At 35.8% G+C, this 25,143-nt stretch overlaps 1 protein-coding gene across 3 annotated transcripts in view; it reads left to right on the forward strand.

Moving 5' to 3' along the window:
• Nucleotides 1-25,143, forward strand: part of LOC127842161 (uncharacterized) — a 60,381-nt gene that overhangs the window by 29,263 nt on the left and 5,975 nt on the right. For 2 of the 3 annotated variants that reach the window (XM_052371512.1, XM_052371513.1), the window contains exons 5-14: nucleotides 276-389; nucleotides 3,614-3,735; nucleotides 8,829-8,884; nucleotides 9,429-9,528; nucleotides 10,491-10,631; nucleotides 13,522-13,672; nucleotides 15,001-15,111; nucleotides 19,297-19,327; nucleotides 21,813-21,938; nucleotides 24,769-24,860. In XM_052371512.1, the coding sequence (XP_052227472.1) occupies nucleotides 276-389; nucleotides 3,614-3,735; nucleotides 8,829-8,884; nucleotides 9,429-9,528; nucleotides 10,491-10,631; nucleotides 13,522-13,672; nucleotides 15,001-15,111; nucleotides 19,297-19,327; nucleotides 21,813-21,938; nucleotides 24,769-24,860 (1,044 nt within the window). The remainder of the gene's footprint in view (nucleotides 1-275; nucleotides 390-3,613; nucleotides 3,736-8,828; nucleotides 8,885-9,428; nucleotides 9,529-10,490; nucleotides 10,632-13,521; nucleotides 13,673-15,000; nucleotides 15,112-19,296; nucleotides 19,328-21,812; nucleotides 21,939-24,768; nucleotides 24,861-25,143) is intronic. The other variant, XM_052371514.1, reaches the window with a different exon arrangement.

Genomic DNA, 25,143 nt, shown 5'->3' on the forward strand with positions numbered 1-25,143 from the left:
TTATTAATAAATACACAATTACAGATGTATGAATATATGTGATAATCATATTGAAAGCCTGGGCTGTAAAGCAATCATTTGGTGAATTCAATTCTTTTTATGGTTAGTATTCCGCGGAAAGTCAAATAAGTGTTTCAAAGTTGTTCGTGTTCATGTTGTAGTGTTTGCCTTAATTGTATAAGCTCTTCGTCTCTCACATGAAATACAAGTCTAGCAGATGGTATCCCATTATGTTTCTCGATGTCCTAATTCCTATGTTATTGCACCTTTTTAAGGGTAATACGAGACTATCACATTGGAGGGATTACGCGACAGAACTGGAAAGACAAGGGAGCGCATGTCCGGTGAAGTGTTTTCGTGTCTATCCACGCATATTTCACATACAGAAGGTAAGTTCAAGATGGTATCAAGGGTATATACCACATACAAAAGGTAAGTACAATATATTATCCAGGCATTATTGACATAAATAAGGTAAGTGCATGAGTAAAGAATCTATTCAGGCATAATTGACACACACAATTATTGTACAAGATTATTTCATTGTAAAGTGGACACACATAATATGAGTGCATGTGTTCAGAATATATTCAGGCATAAATGACATAAGGAAGCTTTGTGCACGTTTTCAGAATCTCGGCAGACATTATTGACATTATTAGTGCGTTTGCATGATTATATCCAGGTATAGTTGGCATGCAGAGTGTTTGTACATGCGTTTAGCTTCTTCCGAGGCATGATTTACACACGTAAGGTTATATTGATTTATTTCGATTTAATCCAGGCATCATCGACATCAATCTCCGCGCAGAGTTGTCGTTCCTTGCTCTCACATACAACTCTGCGAAAGGCTCAGCCCTCCATTTTGTCTATAAAATAGATAAAACCGAACAAACGCATTCAACTTATATTTGATTTGATATTTAAGATCGCGTGCATTAAATTAAGAAATATGACTTTTAAATGTACGATAAATCGTGCAAAAACTTGCGAGTTTTAATGCAACTCTTTGGAACTAATTTATTGCCCATTAACGCAGATGGAATCATTCCACGCACTTCACAAATGTAAACAATTGAACATATTTTTTTGAGTGACGTTAGGAATTGCTTCGACGTGTGTATGTATGTTGGTTTCTTAACATAAAAAAACCATATCAATTTTATAATAATGAATTAAGACTGATATAAGATATCATGGTATGAGATGGTTTTCTTTAATGCAGTGAATGCAATGTAACCGTCGTGCAAGAGATTGTTTAGTATTCTGTAACCTCAATGATGAACGCTTTGAATGATCATGACATAAATGAGACGCTTTCATAACAATAGTCCGTTCTGAGCCCAACACAGAGGTGAATGTAATGTAACCGTCGTGCAAGAGATTGCATCGACATACTTGCTGTGTTCAGATACTACCCAAGCTTTAATAAATTACATAAAGCGAAGTTTATGTATGCAGATTTAGCTGGGTATATATAGCATACATAATGTGATTCCATGTGTTCAGAGTTGATCTAGACATTGTGTGCAAACATAGTTCAAGGTGATAAGATACTATTCAGGTATAACTTGGATAAATAAGCAATTTATCTGTATGCCTTGTTTGCTGAAGGTCAAGACGGCTGAAAAGCAGGACGGTCCGTGTTATAGGAGTAGCCCCATCAAATGCAATACACGAGCCATTTATTGTTATCAACCATGACACTGGAATTGTTATTTGTTAACCGAAATTGTATGCATCAATGAGAGAAATGTACTGATATATAAAGTCTTAAAAACTAATTTATTTAAAACAAATTATCACAGACGTGAAAAAGAAAAGTTTTTGAGATAAAACCGTGAAATCTAGTTTTATGGTAATGTTACTATAAACGCCATTTTTATACCCCTCAGGAAGCAGGCATATTGGAGTTACTCTGTCCCTTCGTCCGTCATTTGATGCTCATTACATGTGAAACTTCTTCCCAATTTCAAAAGCAATTAAATTGGAACATAAACTATATCATTATAATGAAATGTAGATGTGCAATATAAAATTTAAAGAAGTGAAACTCCAGCAGCTGGAGCAGTATTGCATTCTTATTATACACAATTTGCAAGACATGTTTCTCTTTCCAAATAATTGAGACTTTTCAGAGTTATGTGCTCTTGATTTTTGTAATCTTTAAGAAAAATGAAATGTTCTCAGTTTTTGAAACAAACTACTTCCACCCCTTCAAGCAATTTTACTGAAACTTCAAATATGTCAACGCTTTGAAGTGAGAATGTGTAAATGACTTTCTTTCGTCCACAGTGACTTATACCGAGATATTTTGCGTTAAATATAACTGACAACGCGGTTGTGGTGTCGCGTTTGCTCTTTTTACCGATTGTTTGTGGTTGTATTTTTATCGTTAAGATACTCATTCGAACTGTCTCATGTGAACATTAGTTGATTGCCTCCTCCTTTACTTATGTAATTCTAATTATAATGAGCTTCTTATCACGACTTTATAGCCGGATTGCTTGCAATATGCGTAAAATGGTTGTATTTCTAAGAAATTGTCAAAGAACTTTTCGCAAATGTCACTTGGATAGTTATTTACCAAACATTTGAATATGTTCCGCTTCAGTGAGCAATACGGCCGCCATAGCTAAAAATAAAAAATATGTCTGAACTACCCCTTTTCTAACCGTATGTTTATATTTATACCTAATTGTACACACATGTTCATATGGTGGTCTTCTGTAAAAATGTTTATAAGTTTTTGCCTCATTCCACATAATAGACGCTTGAGCTTTAAATAGAATTTGTGTTAAAGTTGTAAATATTTGATAATTGTGTAAGGAATGCGCCGATGTTCATTGAAGTGTACGCAAATAAACCTAAGAAAGTCCTTCATCAGAAATTACCATATGGTTCCATTTCACTGCAAAAAATGGCCGATATAGCAAAAATTTAAATAAGTCTTAAATGTTTTTTTCATCTTATGAAACAATTGAACAAAAACTTAACATTCACACAACACATATGCTTGAAATCTGCTGACCTGAGCACAAAGGATGTGGTAATTTAAATCTACAAGGTTTATTAAGCGACTATTTTTTTTATTTTTATCACACTCACTTCTTCTGCATTAGGTTTTTCGCCATTAAATGTAGAAATAATCCAAGGCAGGCCTCATGCAATTTATTTTGTGTGAAATATATATTTTCACACACATAACTTTACTACTTATCAAATTAAAGCGTATTATCATTACGATTGTCTGACTTGCCTCCATTTATTTATTTTAGTTTTAAACTTGATTAACCTGCTTCCACTTGCAATATCATTAACTGGGTTAAAACTGTATTAGGGTTAATTAGAGAAAATATATCTGAGCCGCGCTCAGAACGGGACTTTATTCATGTGCGTAAAGCGTCGGTCCAGAGTAGCTTGTGCAGTCCACAGGGGCTTATCAGGGACGAAACTTTCAGCTTTAATGAAAATTTTCGTTAAATGAAAGCCTCTTCTTATCGAAATCCAGTTTAGGCCGACAGTGTCGTCCCTGATTAGCCTGTTCGGCAAACAGAGGCCAATCTGTGACCACATTTTACAAACATGCAATAAGTAATTATATTTGCTGTAGATTGACAGCACTGATTGGTCTTCTACCGTGCAACTCGGAGATGGCAAGCAGTACGTTGTTAATGTAGGTGGCTGCGAGAATGCGGCATCTAATGGAGCTGATGTGATGCATTGCTGGACAAGGTATATCACAGGGTTCTGTCGGGATCGTCCAGCTCAGTTTTTAGTTAAGCTCAATTTCATATAAAGATATAAAGCATATGGCACATTGAAACGCGCTCGTCTCCGTTTCCTGGGTAGACCAAGTAATTGATATTTTGGGGAAAGAACCAAAGATCGCTACCACAGTGTGGATCGAACCCATAACCTTCTTGTCCTAGACGGTCACCATATCCACTACGCCAACGCTACCTATTTTACTCATGATCCGGAGTAACACTTGTTGGAGCGCTTGGTCGTTATTTCGGGGATCCCGTACACATAGATTATTGGGGTATTGGTCATGCATTATCTTTGAGACTATTATTTGGCCTGCCTCAAGTTCATGTACACCAGCTGTCAGTTACATGCACACATATGTGCAACAAGAACTGATAATCCTTTAAAACTGCTTAGCATGGCCAAGAAATACGTGAGTTGGTTAACTAACTGTTTTGCTTTGAAGATTATCAATATCTGTTTTTATTAAATCAAATTTTTATTTTATTTTGTAATAATATTGTCGATTTTAAACAATTTATTTCATTTTATAGTTTTAACTGTACTCTTTTGTGTGCCTGAAGACGAAATACACAACCTAGCTTTGTATTTTTGGCCTTTAACAACCGTATTTTGACTTATCCTTGCATTGTACGACGATTATCTGAGTGTAAACATTATACAAGTCAACCAAAAAGTCTTTTTACTTAATTTTAGATGCATTTGATACTCACCTTGGTTTCTCTTGTGCATCAGAAAGCCACAGCTCTGGTTATCTGATGTGCATATAACTACTGAGTAGTTTAATTGTAATTGAATAGAAGTTTATAAACTTTTATTTAATATGAAGGGCAATTTAGACCACGTGATAGCTTTGTATCTCCTTAAAACCGGTCTAAACCCACAATGCTTTTGCATTGACAGTTCCAAGGCGGTAACCCCAGTTTTGTTAATGGTAGTGCATTTGTTATGTAAATATGCTTGTTGTCAAATCATTTACTTTGAGGCTCATTGTTTGGGATTGGCTCCTTGCCATACATAAATAAAGGGCTAATTTCATATCATAATAAGGGTGTCGCTACTGTTGGTGCAGCTGAAGTTTAATTGTAATTGTACATGACTGAAATACTATTAAACGTCAAAAATACCGAAAACCAAGGAAACTTCCACAAGGTTCGTACGCAAATTTATTTCAAAGACAATTAACCCAAGGCTGAAATCTAATAAATTGCGTAATAAGCCAAAGATTCTTAAAGCAAAATAATAGGTTATTTTATCATACACATACTTTATATTCAAAATGACCATACCTTGATGGAGGTCAGCACTAAGCCTCGCACATATTCAATGGTAATTGTAAATTTAACGATTCTTACATATTAAAAACAAAAACGAATACATATGGCTTAAATAGTATGTCTGTGTTTCTACGCTTATTTGCGTCACGTCTTGAATAAGAAATAAGCAGTTGACGATTATTTTTCTGACAATGGTTCTTGTTCCACATACGCAACGCTCCAGTGTTACTATAGAAATTCCTAAATTCATAACCATGTCAGTGGTTATTTTGCGTCAAAGAAGTTTTGAATTAAAGTGATAGCATTATAGTATTTGTGAACATATTAATTATGATTTTACATGGAAAACTTTGTACGAAATGTTTCTGTAAGTAAAATCTTGAAGAGTGACCTTTACCTTAGGCGAAGGAAAGAGCCGGTATTCAAAAATCTCTCTGGAGAAGTCCTCAGGAATAGTAAATTTTAATTGTGGAATGTGAAATGCAATTGAAGCGCGAGGCAGATTCCTTGAGGCCGCCACCGAGCCCTATATGTGCGACGTCACAGTCACCATGTACCGTCCGATGGCCTCGGATGGCCAATTACACTTTAAATACAATTTAACGAATTATTTTCCTCAGGCACAAATTCCTAAAATATCAGTTGTTTAAACAATGCTGAATAAATCATAACTAACAAGACTTACTTTGTGAATTACAAGTACGTACCATATAGTTTACATGGCAACTGTCAAACTAAGGGAGGTAATTATACTGTTTCCGTGAAGAAAAGCAAATCATCAAATTCGACGCGACACTTTTTGTCATATAAACCACTGCTCCGATTTGACTTGAGTTTCTTCACATTCAAAAATACAGAAAATGTAAAACCAAAGAGTACAACTAATCCTAAATATTTACACAAGCAAACTTCAAAAAGGGCTACCGAACATAATACCATAACGAATCTCTTCCTGAGATAATGCACGTATCGACTTAAGTGCAAAACACTAGGCACTATTTACATGATTCGCACTGAGCCGAAAACACAAGGCCGTCGTTATTATACCAAATGATAAAGTCACCGATACTTGCCGTGCCTCCATATATCTCTCTAAGACATGCTGACCATTCACCCGTAATTGAGTTACTAGAGTCTCTCTTGCATAGACTGTATAACCATCGTTAGTTATCGCAATCTTCCTTTTCAGACGGTCACATTTAGTTTTAGCCTGAACCTGTACTATGAGCTACTTTTTCACGGATGCTCTACCTTCTGCTTTAGTGCCTACATTGTACGTCTGTTCGAGATCGAACTAACATCTCAGCATTTTGCACCACAGTTCTTTGAATCCACTTCAAATCTCCTAGCAAAACTGCTGTCTTTTTGTTAATACTGGCTTCATACTTCACTGAAGCCCTACCAGCACCGGCAATTTTATATGCCGGCTGAGACTGAAGAGGTTTCATCCATTCCCTCAGAACATACCGGTAGTTGTTTCACCGCATTCTGGCATGATTTTTCTTATCCGAATTTCTCCTCGAATCAGTTTCTCCTGTGCTGATGCACTCAGATATTCCACCGTCTGGCTTTTACTGAGAAAACAAATGCCTCTTAGCTAATTGGCACTGTCTCTTTGAAGCTCTCCTGGCTTCATGGAAGTCGATATCTTTTGACCTTGTTTCCTTCGCCGGTTTTTCGGGCATGGTCCTTTTAGGTGATTCTGTGAACCACGCAGATAGCATCGTCGATCTTTTTCAATGTCACTGCGTGTCTACCAATCACATGACTTGATCGTCCAAACTTTCCTATAAGCTCATCGCATCTTTGCTCAAGTCTTTCTACCACACACATCAGCTTCTTAATATACTTTGACGAGAAACAACAACAGTCTGGATGCGACAATGCAGAAAAAGTGGTTATTAGTTCAAGTAGCACCACAATAACAAAGAGGCGACGAAAAAACGCAAAACGCTCTTCGTTGAGCACACTTGATTTGTTTCTTTACCGCGCGTAGGTTGATTAAAGATAGCGTTTGCCTACATAATAATAAGACGGAGTTTTAACTACGGTTCTGTTTAACATGGATTTAAAGATGCTCAGCGATTCACGATTTTTACGTCGTCTGGTAATATGTTCCATTTTTGTATTACTGCGGAAAAGAATGAATCATAATTAAGGGTTGATCTACATTCGGTAGTGCGTATGTCATTTGCATTTCGCACATTATACCCCGCAAAAGATCCTACATGTTAAAGTACCAGATCGGATAAGTATTGAGGACTTAGAGAGTTTTGCATAATGTAAAATAATGAGTTTATGTTTTTTTTCACGTCGATCCTGCAGCGGTTCCCAATAAATTTATTTTTGCAAACCATTTAAAGACACTAATTTGGATGCTCCACAGGCAATTCGCGCTGCTTCGTTTTGAATTCTATTAAGTTAACATTTTTCCATTTGTGTGCAATTGTCCCATATACTATCTGCATATTCAATTGGTGGACGAATTAAGGATGTATACATGCTTTCTAACGATTTTCGGTCAAGTTTAAATTTAAGTTTGCGCATAATATGAATTCTACCCCATGCTTTATCAGATATACATTTAAGATGAATGTGCAATATACAAAATGTATTGTACAATATAACGTATTATTTTCCTCATGATGCCTGCCTTATGATTATAAAGTGAAAAATAATGTTGTCGCGACGAATGTGTACGATGCGACAAACAGGAACCGTTACCTTCAACAAAGCTTCTACGTTCAATATCTTCACAATGCAATGAGCCGCTAGCTCTTCGTCATCCCAAGATCCTAGGTGAAGCGTACGCCTCCTAGTACGACTTCCGTTCAATCCAACCCTCTGAAGACGCTCTAAACTTGCAACAGGAACTCTGCAACAAGGGCTGCATCGTTTAAAGTGAATGTTATTACCCGAATTCTCCAGAAAATTGCTTTTTAAAGTATCGTTTATTTTCTTCTGTTGTTGTCCGGCTCGCAACCACAGGAGAAGAGACCAACTTTTTCGCTTTTTACGAAGCTTACCAAATGCCCTCCGTACTCTACGGATATTACCAATCATGAATTTCTCCTTCACTGCCACAGGAACAGGTCGAATTTATATATGCATAACTTTATAAGAAACACTTCTTAATTATCAACTGTTTTAACAATTTTTTATTAATCGTTTCTAACGATTCAATTGACTAACTTTGTGAATTTCAAGTAACAATACCATATTGGTGAAGTGACAACTTTAAAACTAAGGGAGGTAATTATACTGTTACAGTGAAGAAGAGCAAAGCATCAAATTCGACCCGACACCTTTCGTTTTTCAAACTTATCTGCTTAATACATAATATCATATAATCATTTTAACAAATTAAAGAATTTAAACATTTTAATGTAAAAATACATAACATTTAAAGAGACTTTATGAATGTTTTTCAATCTTTCATAAGGAGCTTTGTGAATTCTGACCAAAATTAGCTTGCTTTACTGAACATTCCCAAAATAGTATCGTCCTAATACATATACATGAAATTCATGTCCTGGTGGTCAAGAATATGCTCTAGATAGATTATATTACTTTGATCCTTTGACCTTTGACCATCTAGTGAGACATTGACCTTTTACCATCTAGTGAGTCATTGACCTTTGATCATCAAGTGAAACATTGACCTTAGTGTCCTTACAATAATGTGAATATACTTACATCTGTAACAGTATATTGGATACTCGAAGGATACTGATGAAACTTAGAGTGATGTTGCCAAAACATTCATTTTGTATTTTCCAGGCTAGATATAGCATTAGTCGACGCTGTAAGCCAAAAACCCCTCACTTACTACAGAGGTAAGGAGTAAGCCATTTTTGTCAAGCAATAGACAAATAGGTTAAGCATAACATCAAAAACGATATACGATTTGATGCTCCAATTCTATATTAGATATTGACGTCACAATCTTAAGTATTTTGTGTTACCTCAGTTTTGCATGCGTTTTCTCTTAAAGCAAAATATCAAGTCGTTTAATGGCTATTAAATCATAAGTTCATCCTTATGTTTAGTCTTTATTAAATGAATATGACTGAAAATATCATTAAACACTTAAGTATATAACGTAATGATCATGTACCAGCTATTTATAACATACAACAAATGTTTGTTTCCGAAAGCGTGATATTTTTCGGAAGAGTTTGATCCCTTCTAAACCCATGTTATAAAATACTTAAATGTGTGTGTGTGGGTGAGTACATTCTTTTCATTCGTACGATTCAGATTGCAAATATTTAAAATGTACGTTACCCAAAAGAGGGATTTTTTGGCTTTAATATGTATATTTTATAAATAAAACAAACCTTCGATATGGATATTTAAGCGAACGTTGTCTTATTTCAGCCCTAGGAAATCGCGGCATATGTCAACCATCGTCAGTGCACGCACTCGAGGCTTTAGGTCACGGCGAGGACTTTATGGTGGCACACGCAGTCCTCCAAGCGTGAGTTTGATTCGCAAGGCATTGTACACTAGTGTTGTATTAAGAACACCAAATAATTGAAATAACTTTAACATTTTGAGTACGGCAAAATCTATTACCATGACAATTATATAAAATAAGACAAAATTACAACCGTGCTTTTTCTTACATCAAAACCTTTTAAACAGCGAATGTTTATGCCATAAAAGTTAAAACATTAGGTTATTGCCATTAATGATCATGCCACTCAAAAAGATAACTAAAACTTTAAAAACATTTTAGTAAAACAAACTTGTGAGGAAACTTAAATACGAGGGTTGTCAATGTATGCATGTAAAATGTATGAAGAACATGATAAAAGAAACGTAATACATTATAACTATTGTCTTGATTTTTTGTAATTTGTATAGGTATAGCTTTATATTAATAAAATCATGAATACTACAAGATTTCAAGAATATGTTATATATTTTCATAAGTTCATAATAAAGGCAATAAATTGATTTTTATTTTATTGTGGCAACAGTTATGGACAATGTGCATTTTGTATTACATTGATGACTACGCCTATAAAAATACAAATGCTTTCAGTCTAATTAACTATGTTTAACTCATGATACTATATATATTAACATCGTTGTTGTATTATCGGTAAAATGTATGTTTTATAACTCAATTAGATATTCTTAGAATATGAGTTACGCTCTGTGAAAATAGAGGATTTAATGCATGTGCGTTAAGTGTCATACCAGATTAACATGTACAGGCCATACAGGCTAATTGTGGACGACATGTTCCGCCTTAACTGGATTTTCGTCAAAAAGTGTCTTCCTTTAAACGAAAAATACAAGAAGCGGAAGTGCCGCCCCTGATTAGCTTGTGCGGACTGCAAGGGCTAACCTGGGACGACACTTGAAGAACATGCATTTTACCCCCTTTTCGCAAAGCAAGGATCAATGATGTTTTTGTTTTTTTTATGACAGACAGGGTAATCCTGGAAGCAATCTGTGCTATTTCTGGGACCGGGGAAATGATTTGTTTCCTTGGATAAGCGCAGTCCAACCAAACCCAGTGTTTGCGCAATACCTGACTTGCATGATGAGTGTGTGTAATTATATCACGCTGTAAGTATGCATTTGAGTCATGATCTGTGAATAGAGTGTACAATGCAAGTGCGTTACGTCTCGTCCCAAATTAACCTGCGCAGTCCGCACAGGCTTATTTGGGACGACACGTCCGCCTAAAATGGACTTTTTTGTCAAGCAGAGTCTTCCTTTTATCTAACAATACAATACAAGCGGAAAGTGTCTTCTCTGATTAGCCTGTGTGGACTGCACATGCTAATATGAGATGACTTCACGGACATACATAAACACTTTACCCAGAGCGCGGTTCATTTCATAAAAAGTGTTATGATATTAAACGATTGACCACCTACTTTTGATTTCTTGTGAAATGCCCAAATGCAATAAGTTTTAGGTTTCAAAACAAACAATAGAAATTTAATGGAGCTAATATATTTGATTGCATACGGCATGGTTTTTATCTTTCCTGAAAACTATCCAGGCAGCATGTGGACGCAGAATTTTCCGTTGGATCGTGTTGTTTTTAATTTTAGTTCGTACTATTTCTCTGTGTAAAGCTTTTAAGAGCTGTGCTATGTAGCAAACATTAACCATCAACGTTTTACATTTAGTTTAAAAGCACTTATATTAGTGGACATACTTTAAAACAAACGCACTTATAAAAACATAAAATAACCTTCATTGTAATTTCAGGAAGTATCTAGTACATAAGCTAATTGATAAAGGAAATCCGCAGAACCAGATTTTTTAAGTCAGTGGTCAAAGTATTCCAAGTTCAACTCACAATGAGTAATGACTAATTTCTCACACTCTGTCGTCAACTAAATCAGCAAAACAACCGGTTAGCAACAAAGCAGTCTGCTTCGTGAACATTTCTTGTCAATCCAATCCAATTTTCAATAAAAGTGTATCAATCAAATCACCAAAACTAAAACATTTCGCTATCCTAGCAACAGAGCATGCCGATCAACTCACCTCAAATGAAAATCAATCGTATGCCAAGGATCGGTTACACCGTAGGATTTAAATCCCAACACTCACACTAATTATACAGTGTAACAACTGTTAATATTCTTTTTCTTTTAATTGAATATTTGAATCGATGTTACTCCTACCATTGGGAAATCAAAGTTGACAATAAACAAACTACCTGTTATATTTATACCAATCAAATGCGAGAGTACACTAACTATATGATAAATGTATACCAATCAAATGTGAGAATACACTAACTACTTGTAAAAATTATACCAATCAAATGTGGGTATACACAAAACATGTGTAACATTCATACCAATCAAATGTGGGAATACACAAAACATGTGTAATATTCATACCAATCAAATGTGGGAATACACAAAACATTTGTCGTATTCATACCAATCAAATGTGGGAATACACAAAACATGTGTAATATTCCTATCAATCAAATGTGGGAATACAACAAATTTGTGTATTATTCATACCAATCAAATGTGGGAATACACAAAACATGTGTAATATTCATACCTATCAAATATAGGAATACACAAAATATGTGTAATATTCATACAAATCAAATGTGGAAATACATAAAATATATGTAATATTCATACCAATCAAATGTGGGAATACACAAAACATTTGTCGTATTCCTACCAATCAAATGTGGGAATACACAAAATATGTGTATTATTCATACCAATCAAATATGAGAATACACAAAACATGTGTAATATTCTTACCTATAAAATGTAAGAATACACAAAATATGTGTATTATTCATTCCAATCAAATGTGGGAATACACAAAACATGGCAAATATTCATACCAATCAAATATAGGAATACATCAAACATGTGAAATATTCATACCAATCAAATGTGTGAATGCATAAAACATGTGTACTAGTCATTTCAATCAAATGTGGGAATACATTAAACATGTGTAATATTCATACCAATCAAATGTGGGAATACACAAAATATGTGTAATATTCACACCAATCAAATGTGGTAATACACAAATTGTGTGAAATGCTAATTCCAATCACATGTGAGAAATCCTAGAATATGTGTAATACTCTTGCATAGTGTTTATACGAGTATCACGTTCTTTTTGTTTCTTTTAAATATTTAGATATTAATTTGTTGATTAATACATTAATACATTCATTCATTTGTGGTCGTAAAAACTCGATCTTTCATTTCCTGTATTAAAGATGCCTTTACGTTTCGGTAAATTTTCAGATTTTTAAATTTTCGTTGTAGTAATGATATTTGTGAGGAAACAGTAATACTAAACATTTACCATTCTCTAAAATATACATTATATGCATCTTTTGACGAATGAGAAAACTGAAAATTATAATGGGTTGAACCGTGAAAGAATTTAATAATTTGGAGAGTTCTGTTGTTGTATAGAGTATTAAATTCATCACTCATTGAATGAGCGTGGATGGCCGAGAGGTCTGAGAAATAGACTTTTACTCCAGGGGTCAATGGTTCGAGGCTAGTTGATGGTTACTTTTTTTCTTTCTTTATTTTTATTCTTGATTTTTACTGGAGCTTTTTAGATCCAATGTTTACATTTATTAATATAAAGCATTTAATGACAAACTTCAATACATGCCATAATCTGTGAAAATTTCCTTTAATATTTTAAACCAAACCAACTGCTAAGGTGCTTTCTTAGCAAGGATAAAGTAATGTAAAGATTCCATTTAAACCAAACGCTTCGGAATATAGATATATTAGCATACGTGTCTTGCAAACACACAAACACACACTTTTTGTGCGGGAATTAATTTCCATTTTCTTTTATTATGACATGAGCCGTCAATAAACTGCCCCGAATAATTTTCGATTGAAAGGGTCCTTCCTTTTTTTAAAAAGATATTAATGATATTAACCGGAGGGGCACTTCACATTGCGCATCTGTCCATTTTCAGGCAGCCTGGTTCCTCGTGTGCCTTTCAGAATTCGTTTTCCAGTGCCGAGTGGGATGCTTTTATTTCTTTAAACAAAACGGCGGTACCGTATAGATATGACACTGTGTGCAAACTCAACATGGGGCTTACTGCAAGACACAGTGGCCAAACGGTAGTAACTATAATTACATATGCTCATTTTGTTTAACCTAATTGCATTTTGAACGCATTGTATTTTGAAATGAGTATCTTTACGAACAAAGTAAAAAAGTAACAATGAACTAAATACCCAAACGCAGCAAATGAAATATTAATATTGATAAATTTCTAAATATAACCGAACCATAAATAGTTTTGGTGAGTGAGCTTGAAGGTTTGCTTAATAGCGGTCTGCGAGTCTGTTGCTTCATCAATTGGTTGTAGACATTTCCGGACAGTCATTCAGGAAAGTCTTACACTATGAAAATGAGTTTACCATACATGTGTCATAAATAAAACAGATCAAGTTTGATTTCGAAGTCGTTTAGGGTTCGTTTCCAAATAATAACAAATTATTTCAGGATTTTTACTCAATGAGGTTCATTTTTGCATACATATAGTTTTTTCTTTATCAATCTAAGCTTTGTGTGGTTGCCCTAAAAATGTTAAATCCTTAGATGTTATGCATTACTTTCTCTGCTTATTCAACTTGAGTTTTATTTTGCTTTGCTTATAATTGATGGATTTTTAGCAATATACGACACGTTTAACATCAGTGGCTCTGGTCTGGATTCAAACCGCTAAGTGTTGACGAGTAAATATGTTGCCCTTTGATTTAAATTTATTAAAAACATGGCCTCGGACAGAAACGTCATCACGTGTGTGACCTTTCTATTAATATTTATTGGATCACAGTTTGTATCATTCGGTTGATTAGAACACACGATGCCTATACCATGTGACTTTTTAAGGTCTGTGTTGGGATAATAAAGCGCGACCCAGATACCATTTTTAAGGATGTCTTTTTTAATATTTCACCATTTTGAATAGGATAAACCGCGGTTGAACTTTACTGAAATAATACTTATTTGTTTAAAAAATCAGGATACCTATAGAAAACTCAAACGAATGAGCAGGCTCTCCACTTTATTCCATTAAAAATGATAAAATATTTTAAAAGACATTCTTAAAAACGTTATCTGGGTCGTGCTTTATTCTCCCAACACAGATCTTAAAGTCACGTGGTATAGGCACCGTGGACCAAGCAGTTGTTCTTTGAAACGTGCTATGGAGGCGAATACACTCGAGTGCTTAACGAGTGATTGCTTGTATCGTTAGCTTGCACATTATGTAGTCAAATGATCAAATGCGCTTTTTTTTAAAATCAAAAGCATTACAGTTTTCAAAGCGTTGTGTTAGAAAAGTCTTAAATTGCGCGTTGCGTTAGAAAAGTTTCCAATTGTAATTAAATGTGTGGAGTTTGTTTTTGAAAAATGCTCTCCGTCTCTGAGTGTTTCCTAGACTTACCCGCGGTATATGTGCAAGGTGGGGATCCCGTGCAGCGATGGGAACAACAATGTTCGCTATGTCTCTGTCCTGAGTAACACCCGGTGCGAGCAACAGGAAGGAATGGTCAGTTATTATAAATATGAGGCTCGCTCTTAAAAAATGGGGTTTAATGGATGAGCAAAAAATGTCATCACACACGCTTATCTGTGACGACACTTTACGAACATGCATTTAACCCTTATTTTAACAGAGCGAGGCACATATATAACGTGTAGTTAGCAGAGAACCATTCTACCGAAATGCATTTCCCCGGGGTTTTACACAAAGGATACATGCTTTAATATATATTTTAACAATCGATTCTATTCAATTGTTTATAGTCCTCAAAAAGCTCAAGGTATGGTTTCTGCAATGAAGTGTTTAATAAAAAATAGTTTTTGATAGACATCGGTGGGTGTTTTTGTTATACTCGAAATGTTGAGATCTACTAGCCATGAAAACGCTTGCAAACTTTGTATTTGTGTTCTGGCTTGTGGAATGAGCTTTTATGACAAGAATTTGCAGAATCATTACTCTATACTTAATGTTCATTAAACAACAATTTTGAATTAGAACAATCATTTTAGTATTTTGTTTTATTTATACATTTTGTTTGCCTGTAATTTGTTTTCATACCTTCGCAATGTATTTCTAGAGAACGTTTTAATACAAATGGGTTTGCCTAAAAGGGATTGTAAAGATTGTATGTGGGCTCGTCGGATATGCTTTTTTTTCTTAAAAGCATTTTTTTTAATTTGATCAAGTTTATATATATATGTTTAAAAACATTAATATGCACCAAAAAAAGCAGACTTTGCGAAACAAAGTCAGACAAATCAGACAAAAGAATATCTGACAAACATGTGTGTCGTGTTATAAGAAAACTGGGCATAATGCATGTGCGTAAAGTGTCGTCCCAGATTAGCCTGTGGATTCCGCACAGGCTTATCAGGGACGACACTTTCCGCCTTAATTAGATTTTTGCAAAGAAGAGACTTCATTTAAACGAAAAATGTCATAAAAGCGGAAATTGTCGTCCCTGATTATCCTGTGCGGACTGCACAGGCTTATGTGGGACATCACCTTACGCACATGCATTATGCCCAGTTTTCTCAGAACGCGACTCATTTGAAAACTGTCGGACATGATGTCTGACACACCATTTGAAAACGGCAAAGGTAACAGGCATTCGTGTATTCCAGATACATGAACTGTCTATTACATGCCCTTCAGATGATTTTCGTGGTTAGATATGGCAATTTTTTTTTTATCAAAGTAAACTTACAAATTTTTTTCGCACAAAAGTCTTAAAAACGACACTTGTATATTTAACACTTCAAATGTGCACCTATAATCGTTAGCAATGCTTTGTTATATTATTTAAGACGCGTGTCAAATTAACGGTAATGCCCGTTGGTCATGATATTGTAATATTTAGGGTACGGACACTTAACCCATTTATGCCTAGCGTCTAGAAAAAATCCTTGGCAAACAGCGTAGACCCAGATTAGACGCCGCATGATGCGGCGTCTCATCAGGGTCTGCGCTGTTTGCTTAAAGGAATTTCTGTAAGAAATATTCTAAATATAGAAATAAATACACTTGACATCCCTTATTTTGGAAATAAATTGATCGAATTTTGAAAGATGGAAGAGTCCACTCGGCATAAATGGGTTTACATAGTAGTGGTAGCACCCACTGGCTCTGCTCTTGTTACATTTAGACAATGGACTCTCGTCCAATAAGCGGTGGATGTCGTTTGGCATATTTAGACTCAGATAAGCTGTGGTATTCTCTAGTCATGCTCTTTTGATATTTTGACTTAGGACTTTCTTCAAATGTACGGTTGTACACGGTGGTCATGATTGTGTTATATTTAAAATGAAGAATCTCGTCAGATGAGGGTTAGATCTCGTCAGATGAGAGGTAGATCTCGTCAGATGAGAGGTAGATCTCGTCAGATGCATGGTAGATCTCGACAGATTAGAGGTAGATCTCGTCAGATGAGAGGTAGATCTCGTCTGATGAGAGGTAGATCTCGTTTGACAGGCTTTTTTGTATCGACACATGGACTCGCGTCAGATTTACAGTTGAATCCATTGACCAAAATCTCGTTTTGTGAAGATTAAGAATTATTGTCAGATACGCGGAAGTGATTGTTAGGATCCTCTTGTTGCATTTAGGGAAACGATCTAACTTATATAAAATATAGTAATCGTTGATCATTCTCTTGTTTTTTGTAGTAAGATGAGAAGTTGGCGTTTCATTTTTTTGTTTAGACTAAGCAGTCTTAGATGAGCTGCAATGCTCGTTGATCAAAATCTTGTAATTTCTAAACTAAGGATTGCATTACGATGTGCGGTAGTACTTGTTGACCTTCTCTTTTTATGTTCAGGATAGGACCCTGGTTAAATGAGGAACCCGTTGTTAATTATTGTGTTACTTTAAATTTTGAATCTGTTAATTGATCAAAAGTAGTGTTTTTCCATGCTCTTTTTTATATTTAAAATTATCATTTTCTTCGGTTTAGCGGTTGCACTAATTTGCTATGCTCTGGTTATATTTAGACTCAGGACTCTTTATCAGTTACATGGTAGCACTTATTGGCCATGCTTTACGTATATTTAGACTAAGAAATAACTTCTGATAAGCAAAACACTTATTGACCACTCTTTTGGTATATGTAGACTAAGTTATTTTGGCAGCTAAGTGGTAGCATCTGTGTATCATATTCTTTTTATATTTTGACAAAATACAATTTCCATATGAGCGGTAGAGTTAGCACTCGTTTGCAATGCTATTGTTTTAGTTTGACTAAGAACTAACATCAAATTAGAAGTAGCACTGTTTGTCCATGCTTTTGTGATCTCCAGATTTGGGATTATCGTCACATGAAAATTAGCACCTTTTAGAAAATCTCTTGTTATGCTAAGAGGAAGGACTCGTTGACCATTGGTCATGCTTTTGTTATATCCAGACTGAGGACTGTCGCTAATGAGCGGTAGCTGTCGTTGGTCATGCTCTTGTTATATCCAGACTGAGGACTGTCGCTAATGAGCGGTAGCTGTCGTTGGTAATGCTCTTGTTATATCCAGACTGAGGATTGTCGCTAAATGAGCGGTAGCTGTCGTTGGTAATGCTCTTGTTATATTCAGACTGAGGATTGTCGCTAATGAGCGGTAGCTGTCGTTGGTAATGCTCTTGTTATATCCAGACTGAGGATTGTCGCTAATGAGCGGTAGCTGTCGTTGGTAATGCTCTTGTTATATCCAGACTGAGGATTGTCGCTAATTAGCGGTAGCTGTCGTTGGTAATGCTCTTGTTATATTCAGACTGAGGATTGTCGCTAATGAGCGGTAGCTGTCGTTGGTAATGCTCTTGTTATATTCAGACTGAGGATTATCGCTAATGAGCGGTAGCTGTCGTTGGTAATGCTCTTGTTATATTCAGACTGAGGATTATCGCTTGATGAGCGGTAGCTGTCGTTGGTAATGCTCTTGTTATATCCATATATCACACTCTCATCAAATAAGTGGTAGCATCCGTTGCTTTAACTTGTATTTTCGTCATAAAGAATAATGACTCTTGTTGAATAAGCGAACGCAAGCAGTTGTTGACCATATATCGGTTCATATTAAGACTTAGAATTCTCGTCAGTGGAGCAGACGCATTCGTTGTTTTTGTGAATATTTATATTTAGATAAATGAGTCTCGTCAGATGAGTGTTTGAAGTCGTTCATTTTATTATTTTAGACGTAGGATTCAGACTAACGGACGCAATCAATGCCCTTGTCTTATAAAGACCAATTACTCTCGTCAGATAAACGGTAGTTCTTGTTTACCGAACGATTGGTTTATTTAGACTTATGAGTCCTTTCAGATAAGACGCTGTTGACCATATTCTTGTTTTGTGTAGACTTTGGACTCTCCTGAGTTAAGTGGAATAACTGGTTCACCGTTCTATTGGTTTATTTAGACAAAAGTTCCTTGTCAGTTGAGGGGTATAATTGGCTTACCATAACCTTATTATATGAAGACTAAGAACACTCCTTAGTGAGTCGTAGACATTTGGTTTATTTACATTAAGTTCTCTCGTTAGTTAAGGTGTAATTTTTATTTATCATGTTCTTGCTATATTGAATTTAGAGCCATAATCAGATGAAAAGTAGCACTCATTTGAATTTCTTGTAACCAAGAAAATGTCAACTAAAGTAACAAATGAGGATGTTTAAAAAAAATATCAATAACAACGTATCATATTTGTTTCAGATTTGCAGAAAAGGATGGTGCGAGTGGAAAGGTAATGTATAAAATGTCAATTTCTACATGCCTTACGCCTCACTCTGTGAAAAAGGGATTTAATGCATGTGTGTAAAGCGTCCTCCTGGATTAGATTGTGCAGTCCGCAAAGGCTAATGCTCAGGGACGACATTTTCCGCTTAAACTGGATGTTCGGCAAGATTGGTCTACCTATAAACGAAAAATACAATGAAAGCGAAAAATGTCGCCCCTGATTTGCATGTACGGACTACACAGGCTTATATGGGATGACATTCAACGCACATACATAAAAACCCATATTCTCAGAGCGCGCCTCACTTATATTTTTGATAACTTTGGCATCTTGACGGTGAAGGCATGTAGTCAAGTCAACGTTTTGTGGAGCCCCAACACCGATTGCTACACATTTTTCATGCTTACATGTTTGTAGCTTATGGCAATTCCTTGTTCATCCATTTCACCTTGCGACTTCGACATTCTTACGGATAAACAATACTTGAATTGGGTTATTTGTTGGTTAACTCTATTTTCTATTTTATCCAAATGTGCAAGACTTGCGTACTTACGAATATGTTGCTTATGGCAAATGTACATCATTCAGCAGCGCGTGGACTTTTATCTTGAACGTTTTTGTATTAATATAAAATATATTGTAAGTAAAATAAGTACAATTATTACATATGGCCACTATCTATCATCTAATTTGGGTTGACCTTGACCTTGTGTCAGATATACAAGCTATACAAATCAGTGGCATCTATATTTGCCAAACAATGATTCTTGCTCCGTAAGATTTCTGAAATTGTGATTTTGTCTTAAAGAAAGAGTTTGATTATAAATTCTTTGAATCTTCCACACATTTCTAAAATATGAAACAGAGTGTCATTTCTTTCAATGAATAATTGTGTGTTCAAAATAAATTTCAAATTTTCAATTAATGCAGATTGGGCCCTAAAAAGGAATCACCTTAAAAATCATTTTTAGTAAAATACTATCCTTATTAGGTCAGTAATTTAGTGATTAGAAACAACTTAAGGTCATGAGCCTTGGGCCAGTTGAATCAGGCATACGCTTATTATCAGTTTGATTTAACAGTCTTGTTAGATCAATAATATGCGAATTCGGAACGGGTTGAGTGACTTTACTAAGTGCTGTGTTGTGGTATTTTTTTGCCAAATGTGAAGCGACTTTAAATTTCATGGTTAATATCTCAAAGATGCTGAAATAATTATAATTTAGGATATAACAGCATTTTAGATTGAAGTGTTTGAATATATTGAAGTGTTTGAATATATTGTAAAACAATTCACATGGTACCAGTGTAGGGTATAAAATCTTCCTCAGTGATACTTATTTTGAATAGAAAAAATAAATGTTTCTAAATAGATTTGTAGATCATAATATTTTGAATTTTACTTTTTTTGCAAAATGTCTTATGAAAGAAATTATTTTAAACTGCCTAAATATGTTTTATAACGACTTAGATTTCTTTAGTTTTATTAGTGACTGACATCTGATTTAATTTAAACATGTTTGAAGGTTTCTGAAATCATTGTTTTCTTAATAATATGCAAATTGAGTCTACAAAGGTTATGTCATAATATGCTTTTTAGTTATACTTGTTTTACAATCAAAAATACATTTTCTTGCACGAGTATGCATCAGTCTTTCTCATTAACTGACGATTTCTTAGGTTAGACAAAAGTTCAATGGTGCTCAAGCATATTTTATTTATCATTGCTGGATTGACAAAGTACTTCCAGAAAGCAATTGACCGTCTAGTGTTGTTGTCAATACTCAATACCATTAAAAGTTTTGTCGTAGTTTTCGGCATCTATTACTATTAGTTTTCTGCTGTTTTTTCTTTAGAGCCCCTCTTATTCAAACGTTTGTTAATTCTACCCGCCGAAATTATAATGCATATTTTTTTGCAACGCAACCGAACTTAAACTAGCTAAAGATGGTTATGTTTCTCTGTATATATAATGTGTGTTTTGCACAAAGCCATTAGCATGCTTAAGGTTTACTTTCAATTTTCATGTCTTATTTTATTGACTTAAGTATTTTAGAACAATCATGTTACTTGATGTAAGTAATTAACTTTGTCTTTTTAATGACATATTATCATGTTAAATTATGGGTTGTTCGAGGCAAATCTTAAATTTAACATAAAATATGCTATAATTCTTCGAAAATGTATCATAGCGCCCTTTGATGTTTTGATGATTTGCACCCATGTTTTTTTATACTATTGAGCCACGCGCTGTGAAAATTTGACTTAATTCATGAGCGAAATGTCTTGTCCCAGCTCTGCCCGTGCAGTCCGTACAGGCAAGTCAGGGTCGACACTTTCCACTTTCATGTATTTCCTGTTTGAGGAAAGTAAAGGCGGAAAGGTGTCTTCCCTGATTGCATGTGCGGACTGCACACACTAATCTGGGACGTAACATTACGCGCACGAATCAACCCAGTTATCCCAGAATGAGGCTTCTATTTTACTTCAGATCTCGGTGAGCTTGGCGGCCATTGTTTTAGTGATGAAGACTGCCTCACAGCAAATACATTATGCAATTGCCATAGGTGCGAGTGTCGTCGTGCCTTTCGCCTTTCGAACAATTCCTGCGTCCCTTGTGAGTTATCAGTACAACTATCGGTATACACAATGCTATAGCTTGCTCAGATTGGACTGATTCCTATGAATTATATGAGTCGCGTTCAGAGAAAACTGGTCAAAATGCATGTGCGTAAAGTGTCGTCCTAGATTAGACTGTGCAGTCCGCACAGACTAATCAGGGACGACACTTTTCGCTTTTATGGTATTTTTAGTTTCAAGGAAGTCCATCCATACTGAAAATCAAGTTTATGCGGAAAGTGTCGTCCCTGATTAGCCTGTACGGACTGCACAGGCTAATCTGGGACAACACTTTATGCACATGCATTATGCCCAGTTTTCTGAGAACGCGACTCATATAAACAACCATTACACGTTTGAACGTAAAATTGCTTCCCAGCATTGCGCACGATGTCCTTACTGACATTTTGCTTATTTGATGGTACATGTAATTTACGAGCGTTCGAATCGATATTTTGGCAGACAAAATATTCCCCTACTTTATGACTTGGTTCGGGTGGTGGCATATACATTCGCTCTAGTCCGTAGATCCGTTAGTCCATTCGCTTCACTATTTTGTGTTGCGCGTTACTCAAAGAGTATTGGTGCGAAAGGACCGATGCTTTGTAAACATATCGTGACCTTGCACGCTACCATATTTCGCTTGTGTCGCTTGTGTCTCAAAATGTATTGCTGCTTTTTGGCCTAAACTGAACAAACATGTTAACCAGCATGTGAAATAGCACCCGTCTATATTTTGGTTGGGATTTTTTACGTGTGATGCCTGGAAATGAAACAGCTGCGTTGCTATAATGCTGAAACTTTAAAAAAATAACAGATTTTTTTCAATATTTTTGGTTAGGATATTTAAACCGTACTTATGACCACCTCGTTAGCAAAACAAATGCTTTCTTAACCCATTTATGCCTAGTGTCTAATAAAAAGGCCTTGGCAAACAGCGTAGACCCAGATGAGACGCCGCACGATGCGGCGTCTCATCAGGATCTGCGCTGTTTGCTTAATGGAATTTCTGTAAGAAATATTCTAAATATAGAAATAAGTATACTAGACATCCCTTATTTTGGAAATAAATTGATCCAATTTAGAAAGAATGGAGAGTCGACTAGGCATAACTGGGTTAATAGTGTTGGGTTATACCGCTCCATTGATTTTTTTTTCGAGAGGTATTGCCTTAAAAAAATCTTTTTCCGATCTGGGACGCTAACGATGTGAATTTTATGACAATTCATGCGAGCCAGTCGAAATAAGTGGCAATGCGGATATTTTCATGTTGTTTTGGTTCAATTAATCTTCAGACACTAATTGCCTTTTGAATAGTAATATGACATCTACTGATGAATTTTATATTTCTGCATCAGAGTATAGCAACATATGACCCGAATTAGATTTAACTTTACATACGATATCCCTTAAGGTTGGAAACATGCAAATGGTCATATCCGTCTCCTCCAGTGACTGTTCAGGCAGGTATTTCCCTTTTTTTAAGACAAGGAACCATCGAAAAGCGCAGCATCGGGTAGCATCCATGTATTTCAGTAATATAATTGTTGGCAGCTGAGTGGTCTTAGTGTGACGGTCACTTAAAAGAAAGTAAAATGTTGACTGTGACCAGTTTATGCAGAACAGCAACCATATGTTCGGTTTTTAATTATAGGATAACTATTTCGCAACATTAGGTTTCGATTGTTCAAGCCTTATCTGGGAACCAAACACGTTATAATTGCCCGACAAATATCAATGAAGTTAGAGCGAGCCTCGCTCTTGGAAAACGGGGCTTAACGTATATGCATACAGTTTAGTGTCCGATTTGCCTGGGGAGTCCGCACTGTCTTATCAGGGACGACACCTTCCGCCTAGACTTGATTTTCGATTAGAAGAGACTTTCATTAAACGAAAATCGATTACATCAAACATTATCGTTCCTGGTAAGCCTGTGCAGCTCCCACAGGCTGAGCTGGGACAACACGTTACGCACATGCATTTAGTCCCGTTTTCACAGAGCGCGACAGGAATGTATGTACATTGTGAGTGATAAGTTAAAAGAGAGCGCTGCTACTGTTTATTGTTCAACATGCAGCAAATTCGTGTTGATTTAAAATGGTTTGAAAACGTCAAACTGAATCGGTACGATTTCAAATTAACGGCTATAATGGTGGAATATCTGGGCGCTTTCAAACGTTAAAATGTCTGATGTCTAGATTTGATTTTCAAGTAACAATACTTACCATAGCGATCGATGTACGCTGCCATTGATAACTTTCATCAATTTGTAGTATTTTTAATATTTGGGCCTCGCCCTGGCAAAACGGGACTTACTAAATGTGCGTTAAGTGTCTTCCCAATTTTATCCTTTGCAAATCGCACAGGCTAATCAGGGACGAAAATTTCCGCCAAAACTTTATTTTCGTTAAGAAGGAACTTCCTTTAAAGGGAAAACTGAAAACTTCCATTAAAGGCGTAAAGTCTCGTCCCTACTTAGACTGTACATGCTTGTCTTGGACGAAACTTTACGTACATGCATAGAGTCCCGTTTTCACAGAGCGCTGCTCACGTTTATATGAGTCGTGTTTTGAGAAAAATGGGCATAATGCATGTGCGTAAAGTGTCGTCCCAGATTAGCCTGTGCAGTCCACACAGGCTAATCAGGGACGACACTCTCCGCTTTTATGGTATTTTAAGTTTCAATGAAGTCCTTCCTTACCGAAAATCAAGTTTAGGCGAAAAGTGTCGTCCCTGATTAGCCTGTGCGGACTGCACAGGCTAATCTGGCACGACACTTTACGCACATGCATAAGCCCAGTTTTCTTAGAACAAGGCTCATATTCCAGTTAAAAAGATCAAGTGTGCAAGCGGCTGGCTACAGTACGGCTACCTATGCTTTTACATCAACCATGATCTGCTCCTCTGGCAGCCGGCGCTGGTGAGTTTTAATTTGAAATGTGTTGCGTACTGAGATATGGGGTTAAATACATGTGCGTAAAGTGTCGTCCCAGTTAAGCCTGTGCAGTCCGCACAAGCTAATGAGGGACGACACTTTCCGCCTAAACTGGATATTGGTCAAGAAGAGTCTTTCTTTAAAAGTGCGGAAAGTGTCGTCCCCGATTAGCATGTGCGAAGTGCAAGCGTTAACGATTTGCATTCGTCCTGTTAGAAATAAATAACGTCAATATTAAATACAGCGGCCGGCAAAGCTAATTAGGGAA

The sequence above is a fragment of the Dreissena polymorpha genome, chromosome 8 (genome assembly GCF_020536995.1).
Source record: "Dreissena polymorpha isolate Duluth1 chromosome 8, UMN_Dpol_1.0, whole genome shotgun sequence".
Classification (NCBI taxonomy): domain Eukaryota; kingdom Metazoa; phylum Mollusca; class Bivalvia; order Myida; family Dreissenidae; genus Dreissena; species Dreissena polymorpha.